Consider the following 20,556-nt stretch of genomic DNA (forward strand, 5'->3'; position numbering starts at 1 on the left):
GGTACTTGTTTCCAAAAATATGGGTTTTCCTCCTGAATGATGGCAGCTGTATTTGACCGTTGTTACATAAAACACGCATATTTTGGCAAATAAAATATTGTAGAAATGGAGACAGAACTAAGAGAAGTAAATTGGGACATATTTGAACTCGGTGAGATGAGGACAGCAGAGAATACCATACATTTTAATAGTGAAACGGGTTTTCTTTTTTTATCAGAGGAATAACTGAGGAGTGGGAAATCAAGCATAGAGTTTTAGAATTCAATAATATTCACAGATAGATTTGCACAGCTAACAATAAGGATCTTGAATCACTGCAAGTTAAATATTATTTAAATATAAGCACCAACATGACTAAATCTATGATAAATCTATCATAGCCATGACTAAATATATGAAGAACTTAAGATACTTATAAATAATGACAAAGTAAACTATATCATCATAATGTGTGACTTCAGTGTAAGTAAAAGATCCACATTTGAGCTGAAGCTGAGTAAAGGTGGCATATGGGGATAAATGGGAGATAGGAGAACATCTTAATACTGTAGTTTCCAGCCAGCATGAAAATTAAGATAACTGTAATGAACGCCTTTTTTCAAAAATGAGTCGTGAATAAAATTGACATGGAGGAGCCCAAATAGAGAAATTGAAATGAAATTTACTTGATTCTCATGCACACAAAAAAACTCAACATGATTCTCTTGGACAACCTCCAGATTGTCAGGGTGGTCTTTGTACCCAGTAAATTCAACACATGAAGTGATCACAGCCTGTCACAATGAAAATTGTGCTTCAACATTGCCACACAGAAAAAAATATACTAATTACGGGCAAAAACAAACAGTTAACATTTAAATCTAATTCAATGTCATGCGGCTGGTTGTATTTATAATATATTGTGTAATATATAGTACAGTGTAGTAAGCGTTAGTGGCGCCTTCTATTGGCTTTGACATAATTCTTCACGGGACACTAATTACTTGGTTCACTGATGATGAGAATTGTATATTTGTAAGTGTTAAACGTGAGACTTAAAGCAATTAAGAACGTTAGGCAGACCCTTTGCCATGCGTAAAACTAGTCCACCTCTCTGCCATAATTTTGGGACCCAAATAAAAAAAGAGATATATTACAGATTGTCTTGTTATAAGGATAGACTTGACTGTTGGTTGCATATAAGCTTTCTAACTCTTCCAGAACATAATTTAAATCCGGTGCTATAATTTGCAATCGGAAATTGCTTGTCCACGATCATTTGTATTTATTTTAATAGACATGTTTTTTTTATATATACTAGTGTTTCTCAGATAGGATATTTAACATGGTGGCAATGGTTAGAGCACCCAATTCACATTGGCAAGATCGTGAGTTTAAATCCCATTAAGGAGTTTATCCAGTCCATCATCTGTCAAAAGTTGATCAATCAGTTACACTGAAGATAAAATAGCGATTACATCATGGGACCTCTTTTGCCAGTACCAAAATATGAGAATAGGTTTTTTCCCCTTTTTTCTGGAAACAAAAAAAAACACCTTTTACAAGGAATCATGTCTGCATTAACCGCAATACTTGTGGTCAGAATGCAAATAAAAACATCCTCTGATAATATATGCATTGTCTTTGAAACTGATTGGTCCACACCAGAGACAGCTTTCTTTTGAGCCTCTTCTCAAACATGTGTTAGGGCTTTTGGCGTCCTCTGGTCTAACACCGTTTGAGATGAGGATCAAAAGAAAGCTGTCTCTGGTGTGGACCAATCAGTTTCAAAGACAATTCATATATTATCAGAGTGTTTTTGTTTGCATACTGACCACAAGTATTGTGGTTAATGCAGATATGATTCCTTGTACAAGGTGTTTTTTTGTTGCCAGAAAAAAGGGGAAAAAACTATTTTCAAGAAAACGATTGTTCTATCGATAGATTGATAGAAATATTCGGTTCAGTTCAGTATTATTTGGTGATGCAGGTGAATAATATTCAGTCATAGCCTGCTTTGTAAGAGAGACCCACTAAGTGCCTTATACGAGATATCAGATCGTTATCATACATAACAAATAACATAAGATACAGAATAACAATCATTTTCAAATTATGCAACGCAATGTAAGCGCTTCAACATTCAAAGGTGTACAATCAAGGGCAAATGTGGAATGTATAACACTATCTCAGCACCACAAAGGAGACGAGTTCAGCTTGACTTGGACATATATATGTTCCAATATGTAAGATTTCATTAAGATTTTTGACGTTTTGGTAAGAAAGACCTGGCAATCCAGAGCTGTAAAGTTAATGCATGCATGTATTTGGGTACAGCAATGTTTATACATACACAATAGCATACTCATTCAGCACCTTGCACATGAAGTAATAAATTGTGTTTTTGTGAATATGGAAACATGAATTGTAGTGGTTATAGGACAAATATACAGGTATACCTCGTATAGCTCTCGGGATGCATTCTTAGTAAATGGAGGGCTATAAGAAACAGCGCTATTGGACAACATTATAACATGGTTACAATGGAGATGCATTACCGACCGCTATTTTTTTACCTGTATATGAGCTTCATTGAGGTATCAGTAATAGCCTTAATAATGATAGTGTAGACATGATAAATGTATTAAAGCATTTCATAAATTAAATAACGTTTAATGATTACATTAAAAAAATTACAATAGGTTCTGTACTCACCACAGTGCATTCGGTGAGAGCTTGCATCGGATAAACCACCGTCTTCTATAAACACATTCCCTGGGAAGCTATAAAGTCCTAACCAATGGGATTACTCGATCCATGGATCACCAATGATCGATGCAGCGATTAACCCCTCAATGAATCGATAATCACCGATTCAGGTTCCATAAGACCATATATGGGCAATGACACGCCCTTAGGGGCAACGCCATGCCTACTTCCACATATGGGCTGATCCTCGAAGGATTTTCCCTCGAGGACAAAGGGCGTTATAACGAAACATAGCTTTAAGAGGAATCGCTATAAGATGTATGCCTGTATACACCAGAACACATTGGACTTATGCCATTTGTACATAGAATAATTACCTTTAAAATAAGTTCACCTTTGCTGATGTGACTTTTTATTTTGTCATCAAAACTTTTTTGATTTCCCCTTAGTATCATCGTAAATATGCCAATTATTTCCTTTCGGCAGTTTGATATACACGAAGTGATAAAGTGTTAACTACAATGTCTTGCACTCCATCTAATGGCACTGTTGATTAATTAATGTTCTGGGACTAATTGGCCTTTGGAGGAATGTAGCTGGAAGCATAATGCAAGTGATGCTTCGTAATTTTGTACTCCGTGAAGCTCATGCAAATTCGGATGTGGTTAAACATCAAACCATGGCTTGAGCTTAAATCCTAGTTGCCATTCACCCTCATTACATTTTTATAGATGTACTATTTTAGATTTTACAGGCATGCACTAATATGTGCTGACATTTTTTTGTTTAATGCTCAACATAAGATTTGTGATTGAGTGTAATTACACATACAATCGAACTTTCTTTTTAACAAAGCTTTGAAAATTCCATATAAATATTAGCCAAGTGGTCTTGTGAATACATGTTTTTATTACAACTGTCAAATATTAAATAAGTATTAAAATTCAGTTTGCAATACCTTTTATACATTATCACTTTGTATTTTTTCACGCTAGTGCATACAAAATATATAATATGAAGCGTACATCTTTTATTTAGTTTTTTTTTAATGTCCTGTCCATAAATAATGTTAGAAAAACTAGAATTGCTCTTTATTTGAATGCAATTTTCGTTGTTGCCCTGGGTATCCATAACTCATTGTTATAGCTCCAGGCGACATTGCTAAAATAGTGTGACTAGAATAAACTGCATAAATCTACATGGTTTACTTTAAACGGTGCATTATGGGAGGTACCAGTGAAAGGCGTTCCATGATGTACAATATTCGGCATATATGTTGAACTTCTTTCACACCGTATGCAGTCAACTGTGCTAATCGGAGGTGCGGTGGAAGGACAACAAACTCAACAAAAAATATGGCGAGATGCAGCAAGCCGTGAAGACATTCGTACATACTGACCTCGACGTTGTTTCACAGGAGTTTGCAGATTGTGGCGCGTGCATTCCCACGCTATTCCGGGGAGGTGGAGCAGTTGCCGCACAACCTTAAAACCAAACTCCTCTACCTGCTGGTCAAGCAAGGAGAGATCACTGACCAGAACATCGGCAAGGTGTGTTTTCTGATCATTAACCACATTTTTTGTTACATTTTAGTAAGAGCAGTATTGCGACTTTGAGAATATACAACGTCTTAACATTTCCAATGCATCATTAAATAGGGTTAAAGTGAATTTGTCTTTTTCTTATTTGATTTAAGTTACATTACATTCTGGGTTCTTTCGGTAAAGTCACGTAGAAGGGAAACAAAATAATAAAAATTTAAAACAATAAAATTATCGCGACGTTTCGACTGCAACACAAGCAATCATCATCAGTTGTGAAAACCACAGCAAGAAAATTTGATAATTTACATAAAATCCGTGTTCTGGTTCCGTCTGTAAAAGATGCCTCTGTGGTAGTAGTTACACTGGAGAAACCAAAAGACATGTCTCGGACCGCATTCGTGAACACAAAGCAGACCTAAAACACGGTAGGACCAACACCTCGGCCGTGGCAGATCACTGTTATAATTCATTAGGCTCACATGACATTGACTTCTCCAAGACAGAGGTTCTTTGCAAGCCATCTGGCTACCATGAGAGATTCGTTCATGAGGCTATCCATATATACAAACACAGACAATTTCAAACGAGAAGATTGATTCTGGCTTAGCAATCATTGGAAGGATTTGATAAACCATTTCGGGTCTTAATTGATTGTTCCCGCTTACGGTGGCTTTCAGACCGCATCCATTATTTTTCGTCTCCCCCCTCCTCTTTTCCGAACATAGATGGACTCGTCCATCTGAACAAATTGTCAAATTGCTCTCCGTGGTGCTATCGTTAAAAAAAACCTACCACTTTTTTCAAAAAATTTTGCTGTGGTTTTCACACCTGATGATGATTGCTTGTGTTGCAGTCGAAACGTCGTGATAATTTTATTGTTTTATATTTTTATTATTTTATTGTTTCCCTTCTACATGATTTTACTGAAAGAACCAAGAATATGAATCCCTGCAGTCACAAAAGCTTTAAATAAAAATTTAAGTTACATTGTTTTTTCTCCCACATACCCATTAGCCCACAGTGCAGTAGTATGTCATCTATGAACTTGCGCAGTTGACACAATTTACACCTCAAATGAAGGGAGATAGAGAGAATGTCTTGTTTTATGCTAAGGTTTTTTCTCAAGTGAACAGCAGGCAGAATGGTTGGGCAGTTGAGTTACAGTCCTTAACTGCTCCACTATGCTAAGTTGAGAATTTTTAGTTGAGAATGAGAGAATTGGTTCAGCTGTTATTTGTTGAATGACACCAATTGCTTAAGGGAAACAAATGCTGTATTGCACAAGTAGGTTTGTGTAATTTCACATATAAGTCATGGAGGGGTTTTTCCAATAAATTACAAAGACCATGACTGTTTACACGGCTGTGGTTGTTATTCAATGTGACAAGCAGAAACGTAAATCTGAGCTGCACACGTTTGAATTTAGATCTGCATGTGCAACAAATAGAGCAACCATAACCGTATTATATAGCAGAACATCATTTGTGCGAAAAATATCCCTTTGACTGCTGCATATCTGTGATGTAATGCTATACTGGAGATTTTCATAAACATTCACCAAACAATGTTGAGGCTCTTACCAACGATGCAGAGATTTGAATACTGCACACTGGCAAAAGAATGTTTGTGAATATTAGCAAGCATGAACAACAAAAAACAAAATTGTGGGCAGCCGGGCAATGCTGGCATGTTGCCATTACACACTTAACATTTGAGCACACAGACACTGAAGTATCTTAGAGGATGTTAACATTTTAATTGAATTAAGTCCTTTCTGACAGTAGGCATAATGTAACATCATTGCTGACAGTACATATCAAATCATTTAAGAATGAACTACAGTGAGGGGAAAAAAGTATTTAATCCCCTGCTGATTTTGTACGTTTGCCCACTGACACCTAATGGTAGGTTTATTTGAACAGTGAGAGACAGAATAACAACAACAAAATCCAGAAAAACACATGTCAAAAATGTTATAAATTGATTTGCATTTTAATGAGGGAAATAAGTATTTGACCCCCTCTCAATCAGAAAGATTTCTGGCTCCCAGGTGTCTTTTATACCGGTAACGAGCTGAGATTAGGAGCACACTCTTAAAGGGAGTGCTCCTAATCTCAGCTTGTTACCTGTATTAAAGACACCTGTCCACAGAAGCAATCAATCAATCAGATTCCAAACTCTCCACCATGGCCAAGACCAAAGAGCTCTCCAAGGATGTCAGGGACAAGATTGTAGGCCTACACAAGGCTGGAATGGGCTACAAGACCATTGCCAAGCAGCTTGGTGAGAAGGTGACAACAGTTGGTGCGATTATTCGCAAATGGAAGAAACACAAAAGAACTATCAATCTCCCTCGGCCTGGGGCTCCATGCAAGATCTCACCTCGTGGAGTTGCAATGATCATGAGAACGGTGAGGAATCAGCCCAGAACTACACGGGAGAATCTTGTCAATGATCTCAAGGTAGCTGGGACCATAGTCACCAAGAAAACAATTGGTACCACACTACGCCGTGAAGGACTGAAATCCTGCAGCCCCCGCAAGGTCCCCCTGCTCAAGAAAGCACGTATACATGCCCGTCTGAATTTTTCCAATGAACATCTGAATGATTCAGAGGACAACTGGGTGAAGGTGTTCTGGTCAGATGAGACCAAAGTGGAGCTTTTTGGCATCAACTCAACTCGCCGTGTTTGGAGGAGGAGGAATGCTGCCTATGACCCCAAGAACACCATCCCCACCGTCAAATATGGAGGTGGAAACATTATGCTTTGGGGGTGTTTTTCTGCTAAGGGGACAGGACAACTTCACCGCATCAAAGGGACGATGGACCGTCAAATCTTGGGTGAGAACCTCCTTCCCTCAGCCAGGGCATTGAAAATGGGTCGTGGATGGGTATTCCAGCATGACAATGACCAAAAACACGGCCAAGGCAACAAAGGAGTGGCTCAAGAAGAAGCACATTCAGGTCCTGGAGTGGCCTAGCCAGTCTCCAGACCTTGATCCTCGAAACCTTAATGACTTGGAGAAGATCTGCAAAGAGGAGTGGGACAAAATCCCTCCTGAGATATGTGCAAACCTGGTGGCCAACTACAAGAAACGTCTGACCTCTGTGATTGCCAACAAGGGTTTTGCCACCAAGTACTAAGTCATGTTTTGCAGAGGGGTCAAATACTTATTTCCTTCATTAAAATGCAAATCAATTTATAACATTTTTGACATGCGTTTTTCTGGATTTTTTGTTGTTGTTATTCTGTCTCTCACTGCTCAAATAAACCTACCATTAAATTTATAGACTGATCATTTCTTTGTCAGTGGGCAAACGTACAAAATCAGCAGGGGATCAAATACTTTTTCCCTCACTGTACATCAATATACCATTGGAGGGAAATGGCTCTGACGAAGTGCAGATATGCAGATTATATTAATTATGCAGCATCCAAGAAGACACCAATTACTGGTGATGGTGATGTGGTACAGTATGAGTATGCGTAGACTCTAACGACTCACTGATATGCCGAAATTGTTGACTGCATGTAGAAACACTTGTTTTTGATACTAAGTCTATTGCTACTTTATATGATTCTAGATCAGGGGTGGGGAATGTCCGGTCTGCGGGCCGTATAAGGCCCGCAAAATCATTTGATCTGGCCCTGCCAAGGCAACCGCAGGCAGGACTCGAAATTCAATCAATCTAGGAGCAAACCTGCAAAAGCAGTTGCGAGTAGCAACATCATCAATACCAGCTAACATCACACGCCTCACCAAAGAGAAGCAGTTCCAGCCATCACATTAGGGGTGAGTTAATTAAATGTTTGACCAAATATAACAGGCTAATTTTTAAGTTGCTAATTTTGTATGGCCCGCGAATGATGTTACAAATATCCAAATGGCCCTTGGCAGAAAAAAGGTTCCCCACCCTTGTTTTAAATGCAGCTTGAAAGTTATAATAATACAGTGTGCCTAAATTTGGAAAACGATGCTAATAATTATGCTTTGACCAAATCACCTGGAATGTGCCTGATCCCATCAGACCTCGAAGCTAAGCAGCTTTCAGCCTGGATAGTGCTTGGATGTGCAAGGACCATGTACAAAAATAGATTTCTACTGGGCATTGTGGTGTACTGTAGCCATGTACCCTTCATGGTCTGCAAGACATAGTAGGGTGGCACTCATTCAGCAGTGGACTGACAAATCAACAGGTCGTTCATGTACACACTTCATTTCAGCAACATCTCAAGTATAAATGAACAACAATAACTTGATGATCTCGTCAAGGAACATAAACCATCGCACAAACTGGTCATCCTCGCAGTGGCTATTGGCTAGCAATTGAATAAATACGGTCACTGCATCGTGCACGTTTGTATGTACTTCTCTGGCCATCTGGAATGCTGTGCCTTCCGATATTAGGGAGACACTGGAGAATATGCACTTTTAAATATAGATTGAAAACTAATTTCTTTAAAAGTTATTTTTGTTTTTAGTTTGTTGTCCTTCCTCCACACCTGATGTGGACGCTTGGCTACATATGGTGCGAAAGAAGTTCAACATATATGAAAGTCTAATGACTTCTATCTAATGAATCTTCGTGATATTTTGCCTGCAGAATGCAAAACACTGAACATATGTTTGTCTATTTTATTTTACAAACAGTGTGATTGCAGGCAGTAGATTGTGCCTTTAAGTATGTTCCATGCAGACGGCATGTAAAGGGTGTGAATGAAACCTGTGCCTTGACCATATCTATCGGTGGGGTCTGTTGTGGCAGTTTGTGAACCCTCAGGTGAAAAAGTTGAACTTCTCTCGGTGCAGAATCACGGATGAGTGCCTGAGGCAGCTGACTTCATGCAAGCTCCTTCTCGTATTAATACTCAACAACACCAATGTCACATCCGAAGGTATGTAGATTGCACAACATTCACAAAATATTATTGAATTAAAATAGGCAGATGCTTGATATATATAGTATATTCGAGTTTAGTAGCTTAAAATATTTTTCACATTGTACATGTGCAAAAGTTTGTGAATGTTCCGTGTAGAATAAGGATACAATAATGTAATTCCATTGATAGCACAAAAAAAGACCAAACCCATGTTATTGTACACTAGCACTGCATTTACACTGGATACATTGCTGGGGTGGAGGGTGATGTCAGCACGCACGAACCCAGATCAACTCAACTGGATGTGGGTGATGTCGCCAGACAAATGTGCATGGCAATGTCGCCACTGCGCATGTGCACTTTCCGCCCGCACGCCAGCCAGCCATTCAGGAAAGCAGCCAGCAAAACTTTACACACATAGACAATATTGTGCATTCATATTTTAAAAATTTTGATTGATAAGAACAAGGAATAAACCACAATCCATTAGTGATTGATACTGGCCTTAAACCCTTAACTGCAAATGTGTCGGTGTCGGTAAGGTATTTTATTATCGAAGCATCCAGTAAAAAATTCCAGCAGCATTTATCAAATAGTTTATTCAATGAAAAGTATGCAGGAAATGTCACACTACATTTTGCTTATTACGTATCCGATAATGAACTTGATTTGCAGTAAAATACACGCATAATGAAGTAATTTGTACCGGGGGGGAAAAATTGCCTGGCTGTGATTGATATTGGTGAAAAAGTATAATAACAATTCAGTCACTCGCAAAGACTTCTCATTGGAAAATGCAATGAAATTCAGATAAAATGCCATGTTGTACAGAGCTTAAATCAATAGGGCAAGTCCCAGTGCTTGTCCATTGCATGACTACTTGCAGAATTCTCTGTGCGTAGCCCTGATGAATTGCTGATTATCATTAATTTCTGATGAAATGTCAATGCCTTATTCCATGCAACCGATGTTTTAAGAATAAGCATGGGTATACCGCAGAATCAAAGGGCAGTGCAACAATGGGCCAATAAATAAATGAAAAGCGCGTTCATTGTGTATGCGCATAACAGAGGAGCACTCATGCTGCCTAGTCTACCATCACAGAGGTGAGCTGGTTAATCAAAGCCCACTCGACACGACTTAACATTTGTTTAAACCAAAAAGATGCCTTAGCAGAACATGAATAAAATTTGCATTTTGAGTAGCCAGAAACAATACGCTTGCATAAAGCCACTTGCTTTTAGCCTATTGTCATGTGTTCCGTCATGTGGCATTGTAATCTGTTTGTGGTCCTTAGTTCTAAAAGTATCTGAATTGTAAAATGTTTGAAGGCAGATTGTCAATAATGCAGGTTAGGATGAGGGATGTTCTGTTTTGTTCTTGTCTGTTGGTGATAGGTGACCCTATGCTGGAAATGGTTTAATTTACAAATAACCTTTTGTGTTTCTCTGCTGATTGCAATAAATATGCAAATTGCCACTTAGAACAAATCACTAGTTTTTTAAAGGTCACTGTGACATACAATTGAGGTAGTTCTTTTACTTGTAAAATTTATTCAGTGCAGTTGTCTTGCTACATTCGTGGGAGTCTTTTTTTTTAATCGGTGCGCGCATGCTTTTTTCATGACAATTTACATATGCTATGGATAATGGTTTTATTTTAAAATGTGGCCTACTATTTAAACTATATTAAATACAATTTTTTTTAATATGTTTTGTATTTTAACATCCAGCACTGTTGGAAATTATTCAATATTAACATCCCTATTATTGTATATTCATTAACACCATTTAAAGCAGAACATTTTCTTTTGTAATTGTGTTCTTAAAGAGGAAAAAAAAAAATACAATGCTCCCTTTAGGATAAAGCTGGATTCGAAAGGCATTTCAATTCCATTATTGTAATGTTTTCAATTACTGCTATAATGATTATTTCTTTTTTTCTCTGCTCCATTTGCCATTGCCCTCATTTACGGGGACACATTGCGTTTTTGCTTATCGCCCCCGCCATTCATGGTGGGGACCGATGTGAGGGATGCAGAATTAGACGAGGTAATGAGAGACCCCTTTCGGTGCCGGGAAGGCATAAGTGGGTGAGGCGAGACCGTAGGGTTACCAAAATCATGACCGACATATTCCATCGTGGCCCCCCTCTTCTCCCTGCGGGGTTGTTCTACAAAGGCTGCCCTTTATCGTTGGGCCACGGCCTGTCAGCACCCGACAAAGGCACGTAATTAGAGCTTCGTTAAGCAAAGGCGGCAAGTGAGAATTGCGCCTGGATGAATGGCAGCCTTGCAATGGCTGTTTTTTTCTGATAAGATCACCGCAGCCCCAGTGATAAGGTCATGGTTGTTCAAACAGTGGCTCAGAATATATAAACAGCTGAGAAATGTTTCAAATAATCATACCATTATATTGAATTGTGCAAGATTAAAAAGAAAGCTTATTTTTGATATTCTACTTAATGCTAATTATTATTCATTAAACACAACTCTAAATAAGAATATACATTTTTTTAAAAAAAATAATGCTATGCAACGTGCATTGGACCGCATTTATTCTCGCACGCTGTAGGCATGTGCATCATGTATACTTGCTTACAATTTACAGTGACCAAAAAAAATGTATTGCCATGCCAGCACAGAGCTGCATTAAGTAGCAGACATTACCAGTGCACAACACGTACTGGTTAAGCGCCGCGCTTGCATTCTTCACATTAAATGTGCCTCGAAGTGACTTTCCCCTCATTTGCCACCTGTGCTAATGAAGGAACAAAAAAAAAGCAGCTAATTACCGCTCCACGGAGCGCACGGGTGCGGGGGAAGCATAGCCGGCTCCAAATGCAAATTTGAGCATGTCCGGCAGGGATTCTTTTGATGATGCAGTTGAGGAAGGTATTGGGATGTTGGGGGGGTGGGGGGGGCCGCAGGAGGCAGAGTGTTAATGGACAGTGCACAGCATGCGGTCAACTGTCACAGCGGTCAGTGGGGGGAGTTCGGAGCACTTGCTGTGTGCTGTCATCAGCTGGCATTTAACTTTTCTTCTGTGCACATTCGAACAACTAAGCAATTCTGTAATGTACTATAAATAGTGGGAACCTTAAGAGGTTTCATGAGTCGAGTTTAGAACATTAGAAACTTTGCACCAACTTTAAATGGGTGCTCATTTAAACTTTTTTAATAGTTCAATCGTATTGTAATACTTTTACTTCACACATGCCTATAACGTTGATCTCATCAGATCGCGGGAAGCTTAGCAGATTGGAGTGCTTGGGTCGGTGACCACCATGCATTCGGGTGTGAAAGGCTGTGGAGCAAAGTCCATTGTTTTGTACTGTATTGCTCTTCATCTGCTCCCAGTATTCACCAATTACCACGGTCAATCCTTATGACCCGCATGGTATGGGAAGACCCTTATCCAGCAGTGGATTGACTCAAGGGCTGTACGTGAACTTCACAACTTACGTGTATTTTTTACAATTAAATATTAATGTCTGGATTTAATGTGCGCTAGAAATGTACGTTTCAGGATTAAAATGTATTATTATGTACAAGACACGTCGAATCACCCGATTATTTATTATTTCTACTGCACGTTTTAAAAACTAAATTTAACAGATTCATAATATATACCGTACATTTTACATGCACCGCAAGTAAAAAAACAGAATCGATTTATGAACTGAATCGTGACCCTGAATAGTGACAATTCATCAATTCATGTAGGGGGGAGGGGGGCATGCATTTTCACATCCCAGATGCACACTGCTGAACGTGAGTGGCAGGGTGAGTAGAAAGACAGGGTTGCTCACGTGCAAGCCTGCTGAGGTCCCCATTTAAACCACCGTTATTCTGTTGTTGTTGATGCTCTACTTTAGTTGTCCGTACCGCTTTGCATATACCCATGCTATTGTTAACTGTATTTGGTAGCAAAATAAAGCAAACTGCAAATAAATTACATAAATCCTTAAATATCAGGATCTCTTTGTTAACAAGTTGTATGCTCATGGCGACAACAAAATATTATTTAGTAATAACTGAGTCGCGACTATCAGTGCACAGTCGTTTTACGCTACCGTTTGTGCACAATTAAATGTAGAAAATAATAAACATACTTTTCTGTGATATGTTTTGTTCTTTTATAAAAAAAAAACAGTGTGGATGTTTATATTAAATACAATAAATAAAATTCTGGAATATTTTTTAGCGTAATATTTTTACCTTTAAACAGTAAAACTAACCACCATCAATATAAACCCATTTGGACAGGCTCATGTTTGGGCGTGGATTAGCATTTGTTTGCACAATAGCTACCATTAATTGCACCAAATGTAACAATACTTGCTACAATTATAAATAGACAAGAAGGTTCTTTATACTTTCTTACAAGCAGGAAGAGTAAACGATCGGCAATTTAGGAGTGTACATAACCATGTGCAATTAGTGACATCGGTGACATTTTCCTTTCCGTTAAACTTGCTAAAGACCATGTGCGTAATGCAGTGTACTCTTGTATGCTATATGAAATATTTTAAATATTTTCTATGTATGGCCCTTCAGATTATTGGCTGGTGATGTCGTAATGATCCGTTTAGTATGAACGAATTGGTGTACCATGAACTTGACCATAAACACCTTTGACCTCTAGACCATCAAACATCCAATACTTATTACATTTTCATGACGCTGTAATTTTGCCTTTTATAAAATGTGTACTTGTAGTCTACTGTAGGTAGGTGTGTTGTACAATCATAATAGATTTTTTACATTCGACTTTTTCGTTATTGTGGTCTTGTGGCACATGCCTCTAATATATTCTTTTGAAGGCAAATATTGGTGGTTCACATTGATCATTGCAACTCCCAAACCATATTGGTTCTGTGGCAGCTAGGAGGCGTGGACCTTTGATAATCTGAGAGCGTTATCACCACAAGTGCATAGGTTTTGTCGAAGTACTCCGATTTTTTCCCATATGAAAAACATTCACAATCGGAGATGTTGAAAAATCCCAATGCAAGGCCTTTCCTGAAAAGTCTTGAAAATAAATAAGGCTTTCATGGATAAATAAAACACTGTACATGGTGATTTGTTGTACCGAAGAGATGTTATTGCGTGCCGTTTTATCATAGTTACGTAAGCTTAGAGAGATTTCGTAAGTAAAAACACTGAAAAATGTCAATCACAAATAACTGAAATTTTAAATACAGTAAACATATAAAGATCACGTACCCTTAAATATTAACACACTACACGTTTTAAACAGCTTTTAGGTATAAGCAAATAATGCACTGCTTTAAGCGGCGCATTAAGTTGTGTCTTCAAATAAAATTTAAAGTTAAATTTGAACGTGGGATAAATGAACACATACAGCAATGTGTTAGCTCGGGGCAATGATATAATTAATGTCAGCTGTGACAGGACTAATGGGGCCTCTTTACAGTGACCCCTGCAGTCACGTGATGGAGAAACATCGCACCCTACTGGCAGTGTTTACCATACATTAAAATCCGGATTTCCAAATTCTAGTCATCACCGCCCTGCCACGGTATTCCTCATCATGTTTACCAAATTTTGTTTCCATTCAAAAATAAATTAAGTTGTTACATGTCATGCTGCACATGCCTGATGATTGGCAAACAGGTTCCACATGACAGTGCATTGATTTAAGTTAAAATGATTATCTGCGTTACATGGGACACGTGAGCACATACACACTACTTAATTGATTCAGTGCTCCTCATATGCTGGACTTGTATACCAATCATCAGGCACGTGGGAATTGGTAAACGTGAAAAGTAATCAAATCGCGATGTATTGCTTCCTCAATTAAAATTGTTCCTTATGCCTAAGAAACATTAATCAAACCATGCGTGCAAGAAAAAATATGTAATTTATGCAAATGATAGGCAAATGTTACCTTTAGGCTAATGGAGCGAACAAAACTCTAAAAATGAGTAAGAAACATAAAACAAATACAAACAATATTTAAAATGTTCTATTTACACAGTATATACTTTGATGTTTTATCATGAAAATGTATCGAATCACTGTGGAATTGAATCTCAACATAATTGTGATCGGTCTTGATGACTTGCTTTGGGACAGCTTGCATTCACATTTATATTTACTTGGAAGGCATTGCATTTAAAAAAATATATATTGTTATTTTTTCATATGAATACTGAAAAGCAGTTCATTCAGTCACTCATATCCTTTATTTAAAAATAAAAAAAAACCCCATTAAGGCAACAAGTTCCTTTTTATAAGGATTGAAAAACAATACTGAAACGCTATTTGCTTGTATGCATCTAAAACAAAATCATTACTATATTCGATTAAATTGTACAAGTAGGCATATGCAACCAATGATATCTGCTTGAATTTTTTTTGTGCAAAATGCAGGTGTCATTGTGGGCCACAAGTTATTGAAAAGCTGGACCTGAATCATGACTGAACTGAGAGGGAACTCAGAGGGTGCACTGCAGAATTAGAGTATCGATCTGCCTCTTATCTGCTTTCTCTCCGCAAGCCCTTGTTGCCTGTGTGTTGTTGCCCTTCCTTGTGCCTCATATAGAAGTGTGCTGAGGATGGGCTTTCATTTGTGGCCAGGGCACCAGGAAATGTGCGTCATCAAACATTGTTAGACACGTAATTTACTGGCGGTGGAGAGTCTTTCTTCTCCAGAATCCATCTTTATTCCTTTCTCTGGAAACGGTTTTCTTTAGACTCATCAATCTCTCCTTAATCGATGGCGAACGGCGTCTACAAGACATTGTGGGTGACCGATTTGAAGGCCTTTTTGTCCTTGCTGGCATAAAAATTTAATGCCGCTAGAGATATTATCTTGCGGAGCCGTCATTCATTCTCTGTGCAGATGCTTTTCGGACACTTTATATTAGAGAATATAGCACAGGAAGCCCGTAGCACATCACGTAGAGTGCATGCAAACAAACACAAACTGGAAAGCGGGGAAGAAAAGATCGTACATTTTTGCACTTAAAAAACAAATCCTTTTCGGGGCTTCGCAAAACCGGGGGAAGAGCCATGTTAATTGATGGCTGTGTAATGTTTTAATTCACGGTAATTTGCATGCGTTGGCACAGTCGCTGTGGACCGCGCCAGCAGTAATTTGCATGAGGCTCTGTGGCAGGATGATTGCGCTGGAATAATTAGAGGTGTCGTTGGGAGCAGATGGCAAGGAAGATGAATGTCGTTCGGAAGCCATCTCGGCGCTGTAATCCATATGTCGCGGCCTGTCGGTGCGCGTAAAACACGCAGAAACGGGCGGCTCTAGACACAAAGGGCTCACAGAGGTTGTGCGCTGGATGCAGGCTAATTGTCACCTTCTAAACGGCGAGGTTTTTATTTATCCCACTCTAGCGCGACAATTGACCCCCATAGCAATGCATCGGCAGAAATTGCGGGCAGCGTTTGTTGGTAGCTAAATCACAGGGTTTTCCATTATGCATGAACCCATCGTGTTCTTGCAGCTCGCCGCGCAGGACATTTATTTCTTAATGTTCATGAATGTTTAAAAATAAATTAATTGTAGCTTGAAGGAAAGGAATATTTTATGCAGATGTTTCCTGAAACATTTATATTGCATGAAGCAGGTTTTGAGGCTTTTTTTTATTAGAATAAGATCTAATAAATCTGTGTTTTATATAGAAAACCGTACGAGGCATTTCATATATAATATTTCTTCGTCATATACATTTTTAGTTTTTAATAAGGCATAGCTGTTTGGCTCCTATAGTTAATATGTAATACTAATGAAATTACAGAAAAGTACACGTGTACAAGTAATATTATTCAATAAATCTATAACCATGCATGTTTTTTTCTTTTAATATTATTTCGATATTTGTACATTTATATTTTTACCGAACTTCGATTGCCTTGGTATATTTTAAGTCTTATTTTTAGTAAAAGGTTTTGCTAAAAGCAAGCACTGCTATAGAAGCGCTATAGTTGTATTGTAGTTAAATGCAGGAATACATGTGAATGAGACATGTAAATTAAAGGACATTCTTGAAAAGCCAATTATTTTCTTTTTAGTCAAATACAACGTGGAGCGTTATCGTAATAGCCACACATTAAGAAAACTAAACAGTTATGTTTAATTGAAATTTTCAAAGAATGTTTTTGTATTGCATATTTCTCATAAAACATATTAATGAGTTTCCTCTTCCAATTAATGGATCTAAAGCATAATTTCTGATTTGCTACATTTGGTAGAACTTTATGTATATTAGATAGATAAATACTGACTTAACTTTTCACTTTAAACTGGTCTTCCCAGCTTCCTTTTTGTAATTGTCATTTGATGTTTTTGAGTGAACCTGTAAAAAAACTGATTTCATTGCTCGTACAAATGGATTGTATTATCTTTTGTATATTTTGATATCTGCACACGGATAAAGCAACTTAGATTTTTTTTTACCAAAACGATCTTGTCCGGTCTCAGACAAGGAGCAGATGTTGAGCCTGGATAATGTCCGGATAGGTGATCATTATACACCTAAGACAGCTGCAGTAGGCATTTTGGGCAATAGGGGGCAGTGCAGAAAATCTATTTTTCTGCATTCACCCCACATTCACTGCTCACACTGACCAGCGTGGTTAAGTGTAGTTCGTCACATCTATCATGGCCGAATGGCCTACAAGGCTTTGGGGCCCCTCATCCAGCAGTGGATGAATAACAGACAGGCTGTAAATATTTATTTTCGTATTTTTTGTAAAAGGTAACATTCAAATATGATCCCAAAAAAACTATTTGTGGAGTCCACACACGAATGTGCATTTCCTTGATAAAGCATTTGTGAATAGAAATATCGGCCGTCCGAATAAACAGCAATTTTAACTATTCTACAAATAAATGTACATCAACACACACTACATACACGGGTCTGAGAAAAAGCTGATTAACCCACCAGGCTAAAGAGGAAAAAGCAAAGATTCAGGCTGCAGCTAAGGTTAATGTAATGCAATTTGAAGGAAATAGTGGTGGGAAGCCAGTGTTGAAATTGATTGGAGGCGCTTGAAGGGCCTCCATTTACAATATTTAAAATGTACTTCAAACAAGTAATTCTGTTTGGAAATGCTGTTTGTTATGCCTCAAGTGGTCCCAAAATAACAGTTTCATGTTGAGTGCTTGACCCATCCGCAAACCTCTCCAACAGCATGGCCAATTTCAGTAAAGCCCTGCATTATTTCTTTTTTCATGTTGTCACCACTGAATGTGGTATAACATTAGAGGAATGCCTTCCAACAGGTGCTTGTGCATATAAATGTGTGCTGCTTTGACTTTACCTCAAATTAAGCTTCATATATATATAGTTTTAATGTACGAATGGTTACATTGCTGTTCAAATTGCATTTACATATTATTCATGGTTGGGTCTGTACTGATCTGGTGGTCGACTTTGGACCATTTGGAATGTTTCAATCCCAGGAGTGGCTTGTGTTCTCACGATTCAGGTGCTGTAATTGGACATGGTGACAGTTCCTCCATCAGTTTATTCTGTTAAACGGATAAATGATATGTTTGCGCAGCAAACAGCTCAGCGTTGATATTATAGAGCGAAGATAGTGGCCCATATAGAAAGTATTAATATTATGATGCTAATTCTTATTATTAGGCATGTAATCATGCGTTGATGGTACATTTAAAATGTTTTCTTTAATTTAGGAGACATATCGAATCATGTGCAAGAATGCATGATTTTCAATTCGAATATGTTGTATGTAATGATTTTCATAATCCTTACAGCCTTAGGAAGTGCTACATCCACCACAATAGATGTGCATGTTTAAAATATATATTTTTGCCACATTTTTACCATTTCATTAATTAAGTTTATTGTTTGTACGGTATTATTTGTTTCAGTAGCCTAAATTTAACAGTAACATATTATTGGTATTCAATGTGCATACAATGCAAATGTTACATTCTAATGCGCACAATTGTATGTGTTTATTATGATCATATAATTCAATTTTAATTAACAAATTGGTGCTTTATTACATTCCAAATTATTATAGTACACCTTTCTAATTACCATTTAACCACTTGCATGTGTTACTGAAACTGAAAACCCTAGATTTGAGTTTGTTGCTCCAAATGGTAAATGACAATGAATAAAGTTGCGTGCATGGGATTGCGCCTGCTTTTCTCAGCAATTGTGTATGTACTTGTGCGTGCACGTGCAGGAGTGGAGATATTAGCAGCGTGCTGCCCATTGCTGCGGGACGTGGAATTGTCGCAGTGCACAGAGCTCACCGACCGGGCAATAATAAAGCTGGCTGCATCCTGCCCACAGCTATGGATCCTAAACTTGAGAGGATGCCATCGTCTGGGCGATGCCTCTCTTCACGCCTTGGGACGTGCCTCCTCATCCTTGCAGTTCATTAACTTTGCTAAAACGCAGGTATGACGTTTGCGTCACATGCACGGGCATGTTGACGCTTTCTGAGCGTGCTAAAACAATGCGATGTCTTTTTTTTATATATATGTGTTCGAAATCTGAACAAAAGTTTGTTCCATAAATATATAGGGTTTGTGGCAGTATTTCCGTCGGTTCAGATAATAAGAATGTGCAGATCTATGACATGATGCAATGCATGCGTAATAAGATGTATTGTGTTTACTATCTGATTTGCACAAACAAGGTAACTGTAAAGCAAATAAATGTTTGCCTTTATACCAAGGACGCGTTTTTTTCCACTAAACCTGTTTAAGCAGCGTGCTTATCTGCTCCGTCCCAGCTTTGATAAGACGCAAGTAAATTGACACACAAGGTATAGATCTGCCTTTACATATGCTAGATAATCCATTTCTTTGTTGTCTGTATACGGAATGCACTAACGTCATTTACAGGCAAAGTTTTGTACATGCACTTTATAAATAAGCTAAATTATTTTAAGTTGTACTGTTTGTTGAATTATTTTATTTAAACCTAAATCCAGTTTTTGAACAGAGCAACCAGTTTTACTTCAATCTTGATTTGAAGCTTTCGTGACTGCAGGAATCCATACTCTTTGGTTCTTTCGGTAAAGTCACGTAGGTCGAAAAAATAATAGATCGCGACGTTTCGATTGCAACACAAGCAACCGTCATCAGGTGTGAAACAAGCACAGCAGGAAGACTGCTACTTCATTAATGCATTTTCTATTTTCTACATATTTGGCTCATACTATTCACACTTTACCACATCTAATCCAATACTATACCTAGTGTAGGCCAGAAAAATGTGATATTAATCATTCTGACAGTTATCCTTGCCTTCATCGGGAATTGAATGGGGTACTTCTGCAGTGGTTGACTATTAAAAAAACTAATGTTTTTGGCATTGCATATGTGGTCTATGCATATTTTTAAGGCTGATTGCCAGGACACACAAGTACCTACACCGGAAGATGATTTATGGTGTTCCAAAATGACA

General features: G+C 38.0%; 1 protein-coding gene across 2 annotated transcripts in view; it reads left to right on the plus strand.

Moving 5' to 3' along the window:
- Positions 1-20,556, plus strand: part of LOC116945573 (protein AMN1 homolog) — a 34,829-nt gene that overhangs the window by 4,646 nt on the left and 9,627 nt on the right. For both annotated transcript variants that reach the window (XR_004403349.2, XM_032959998.2), the window contains exons 2-4: positions 4,106-4,238; positions 9,000-9,129; positions 19,325-19,542. Coding sequence is in view for 1 of the 2 variants with exons in the window: in XM_032959998.2 (XP_032815889.2) it covers positions 4,106-4,238; positions 9,000-9,129; positions 19,325-19,542 (481 nt within the window). In the remaining variant the exon portion in view is untranslated. The remainder of the gene's footprint in view (positions 1-4,105; positions 4,239-8,999; positions 9,130-19,324; positions 19,543-20,556) is intronic.

This window comes from Petromyzon marinus, chromosome 24 (assembly GCF_048934315.1).
Source record: "Petromyzon marinus isolate PM22_M1 ecotype Great Lakes invasive population chromosome 24, UKy_Petmar_22M1.pri1.0, whole genome shotgun sequence".
In the NCBI taxonomy this organism is placed as follows: Eukaryota; Metazoa; Chordata; class Hyperoartia; order Petromyzontiformes; family Petromyzontidae; genus Petromyzon; species Petromyzon marinus.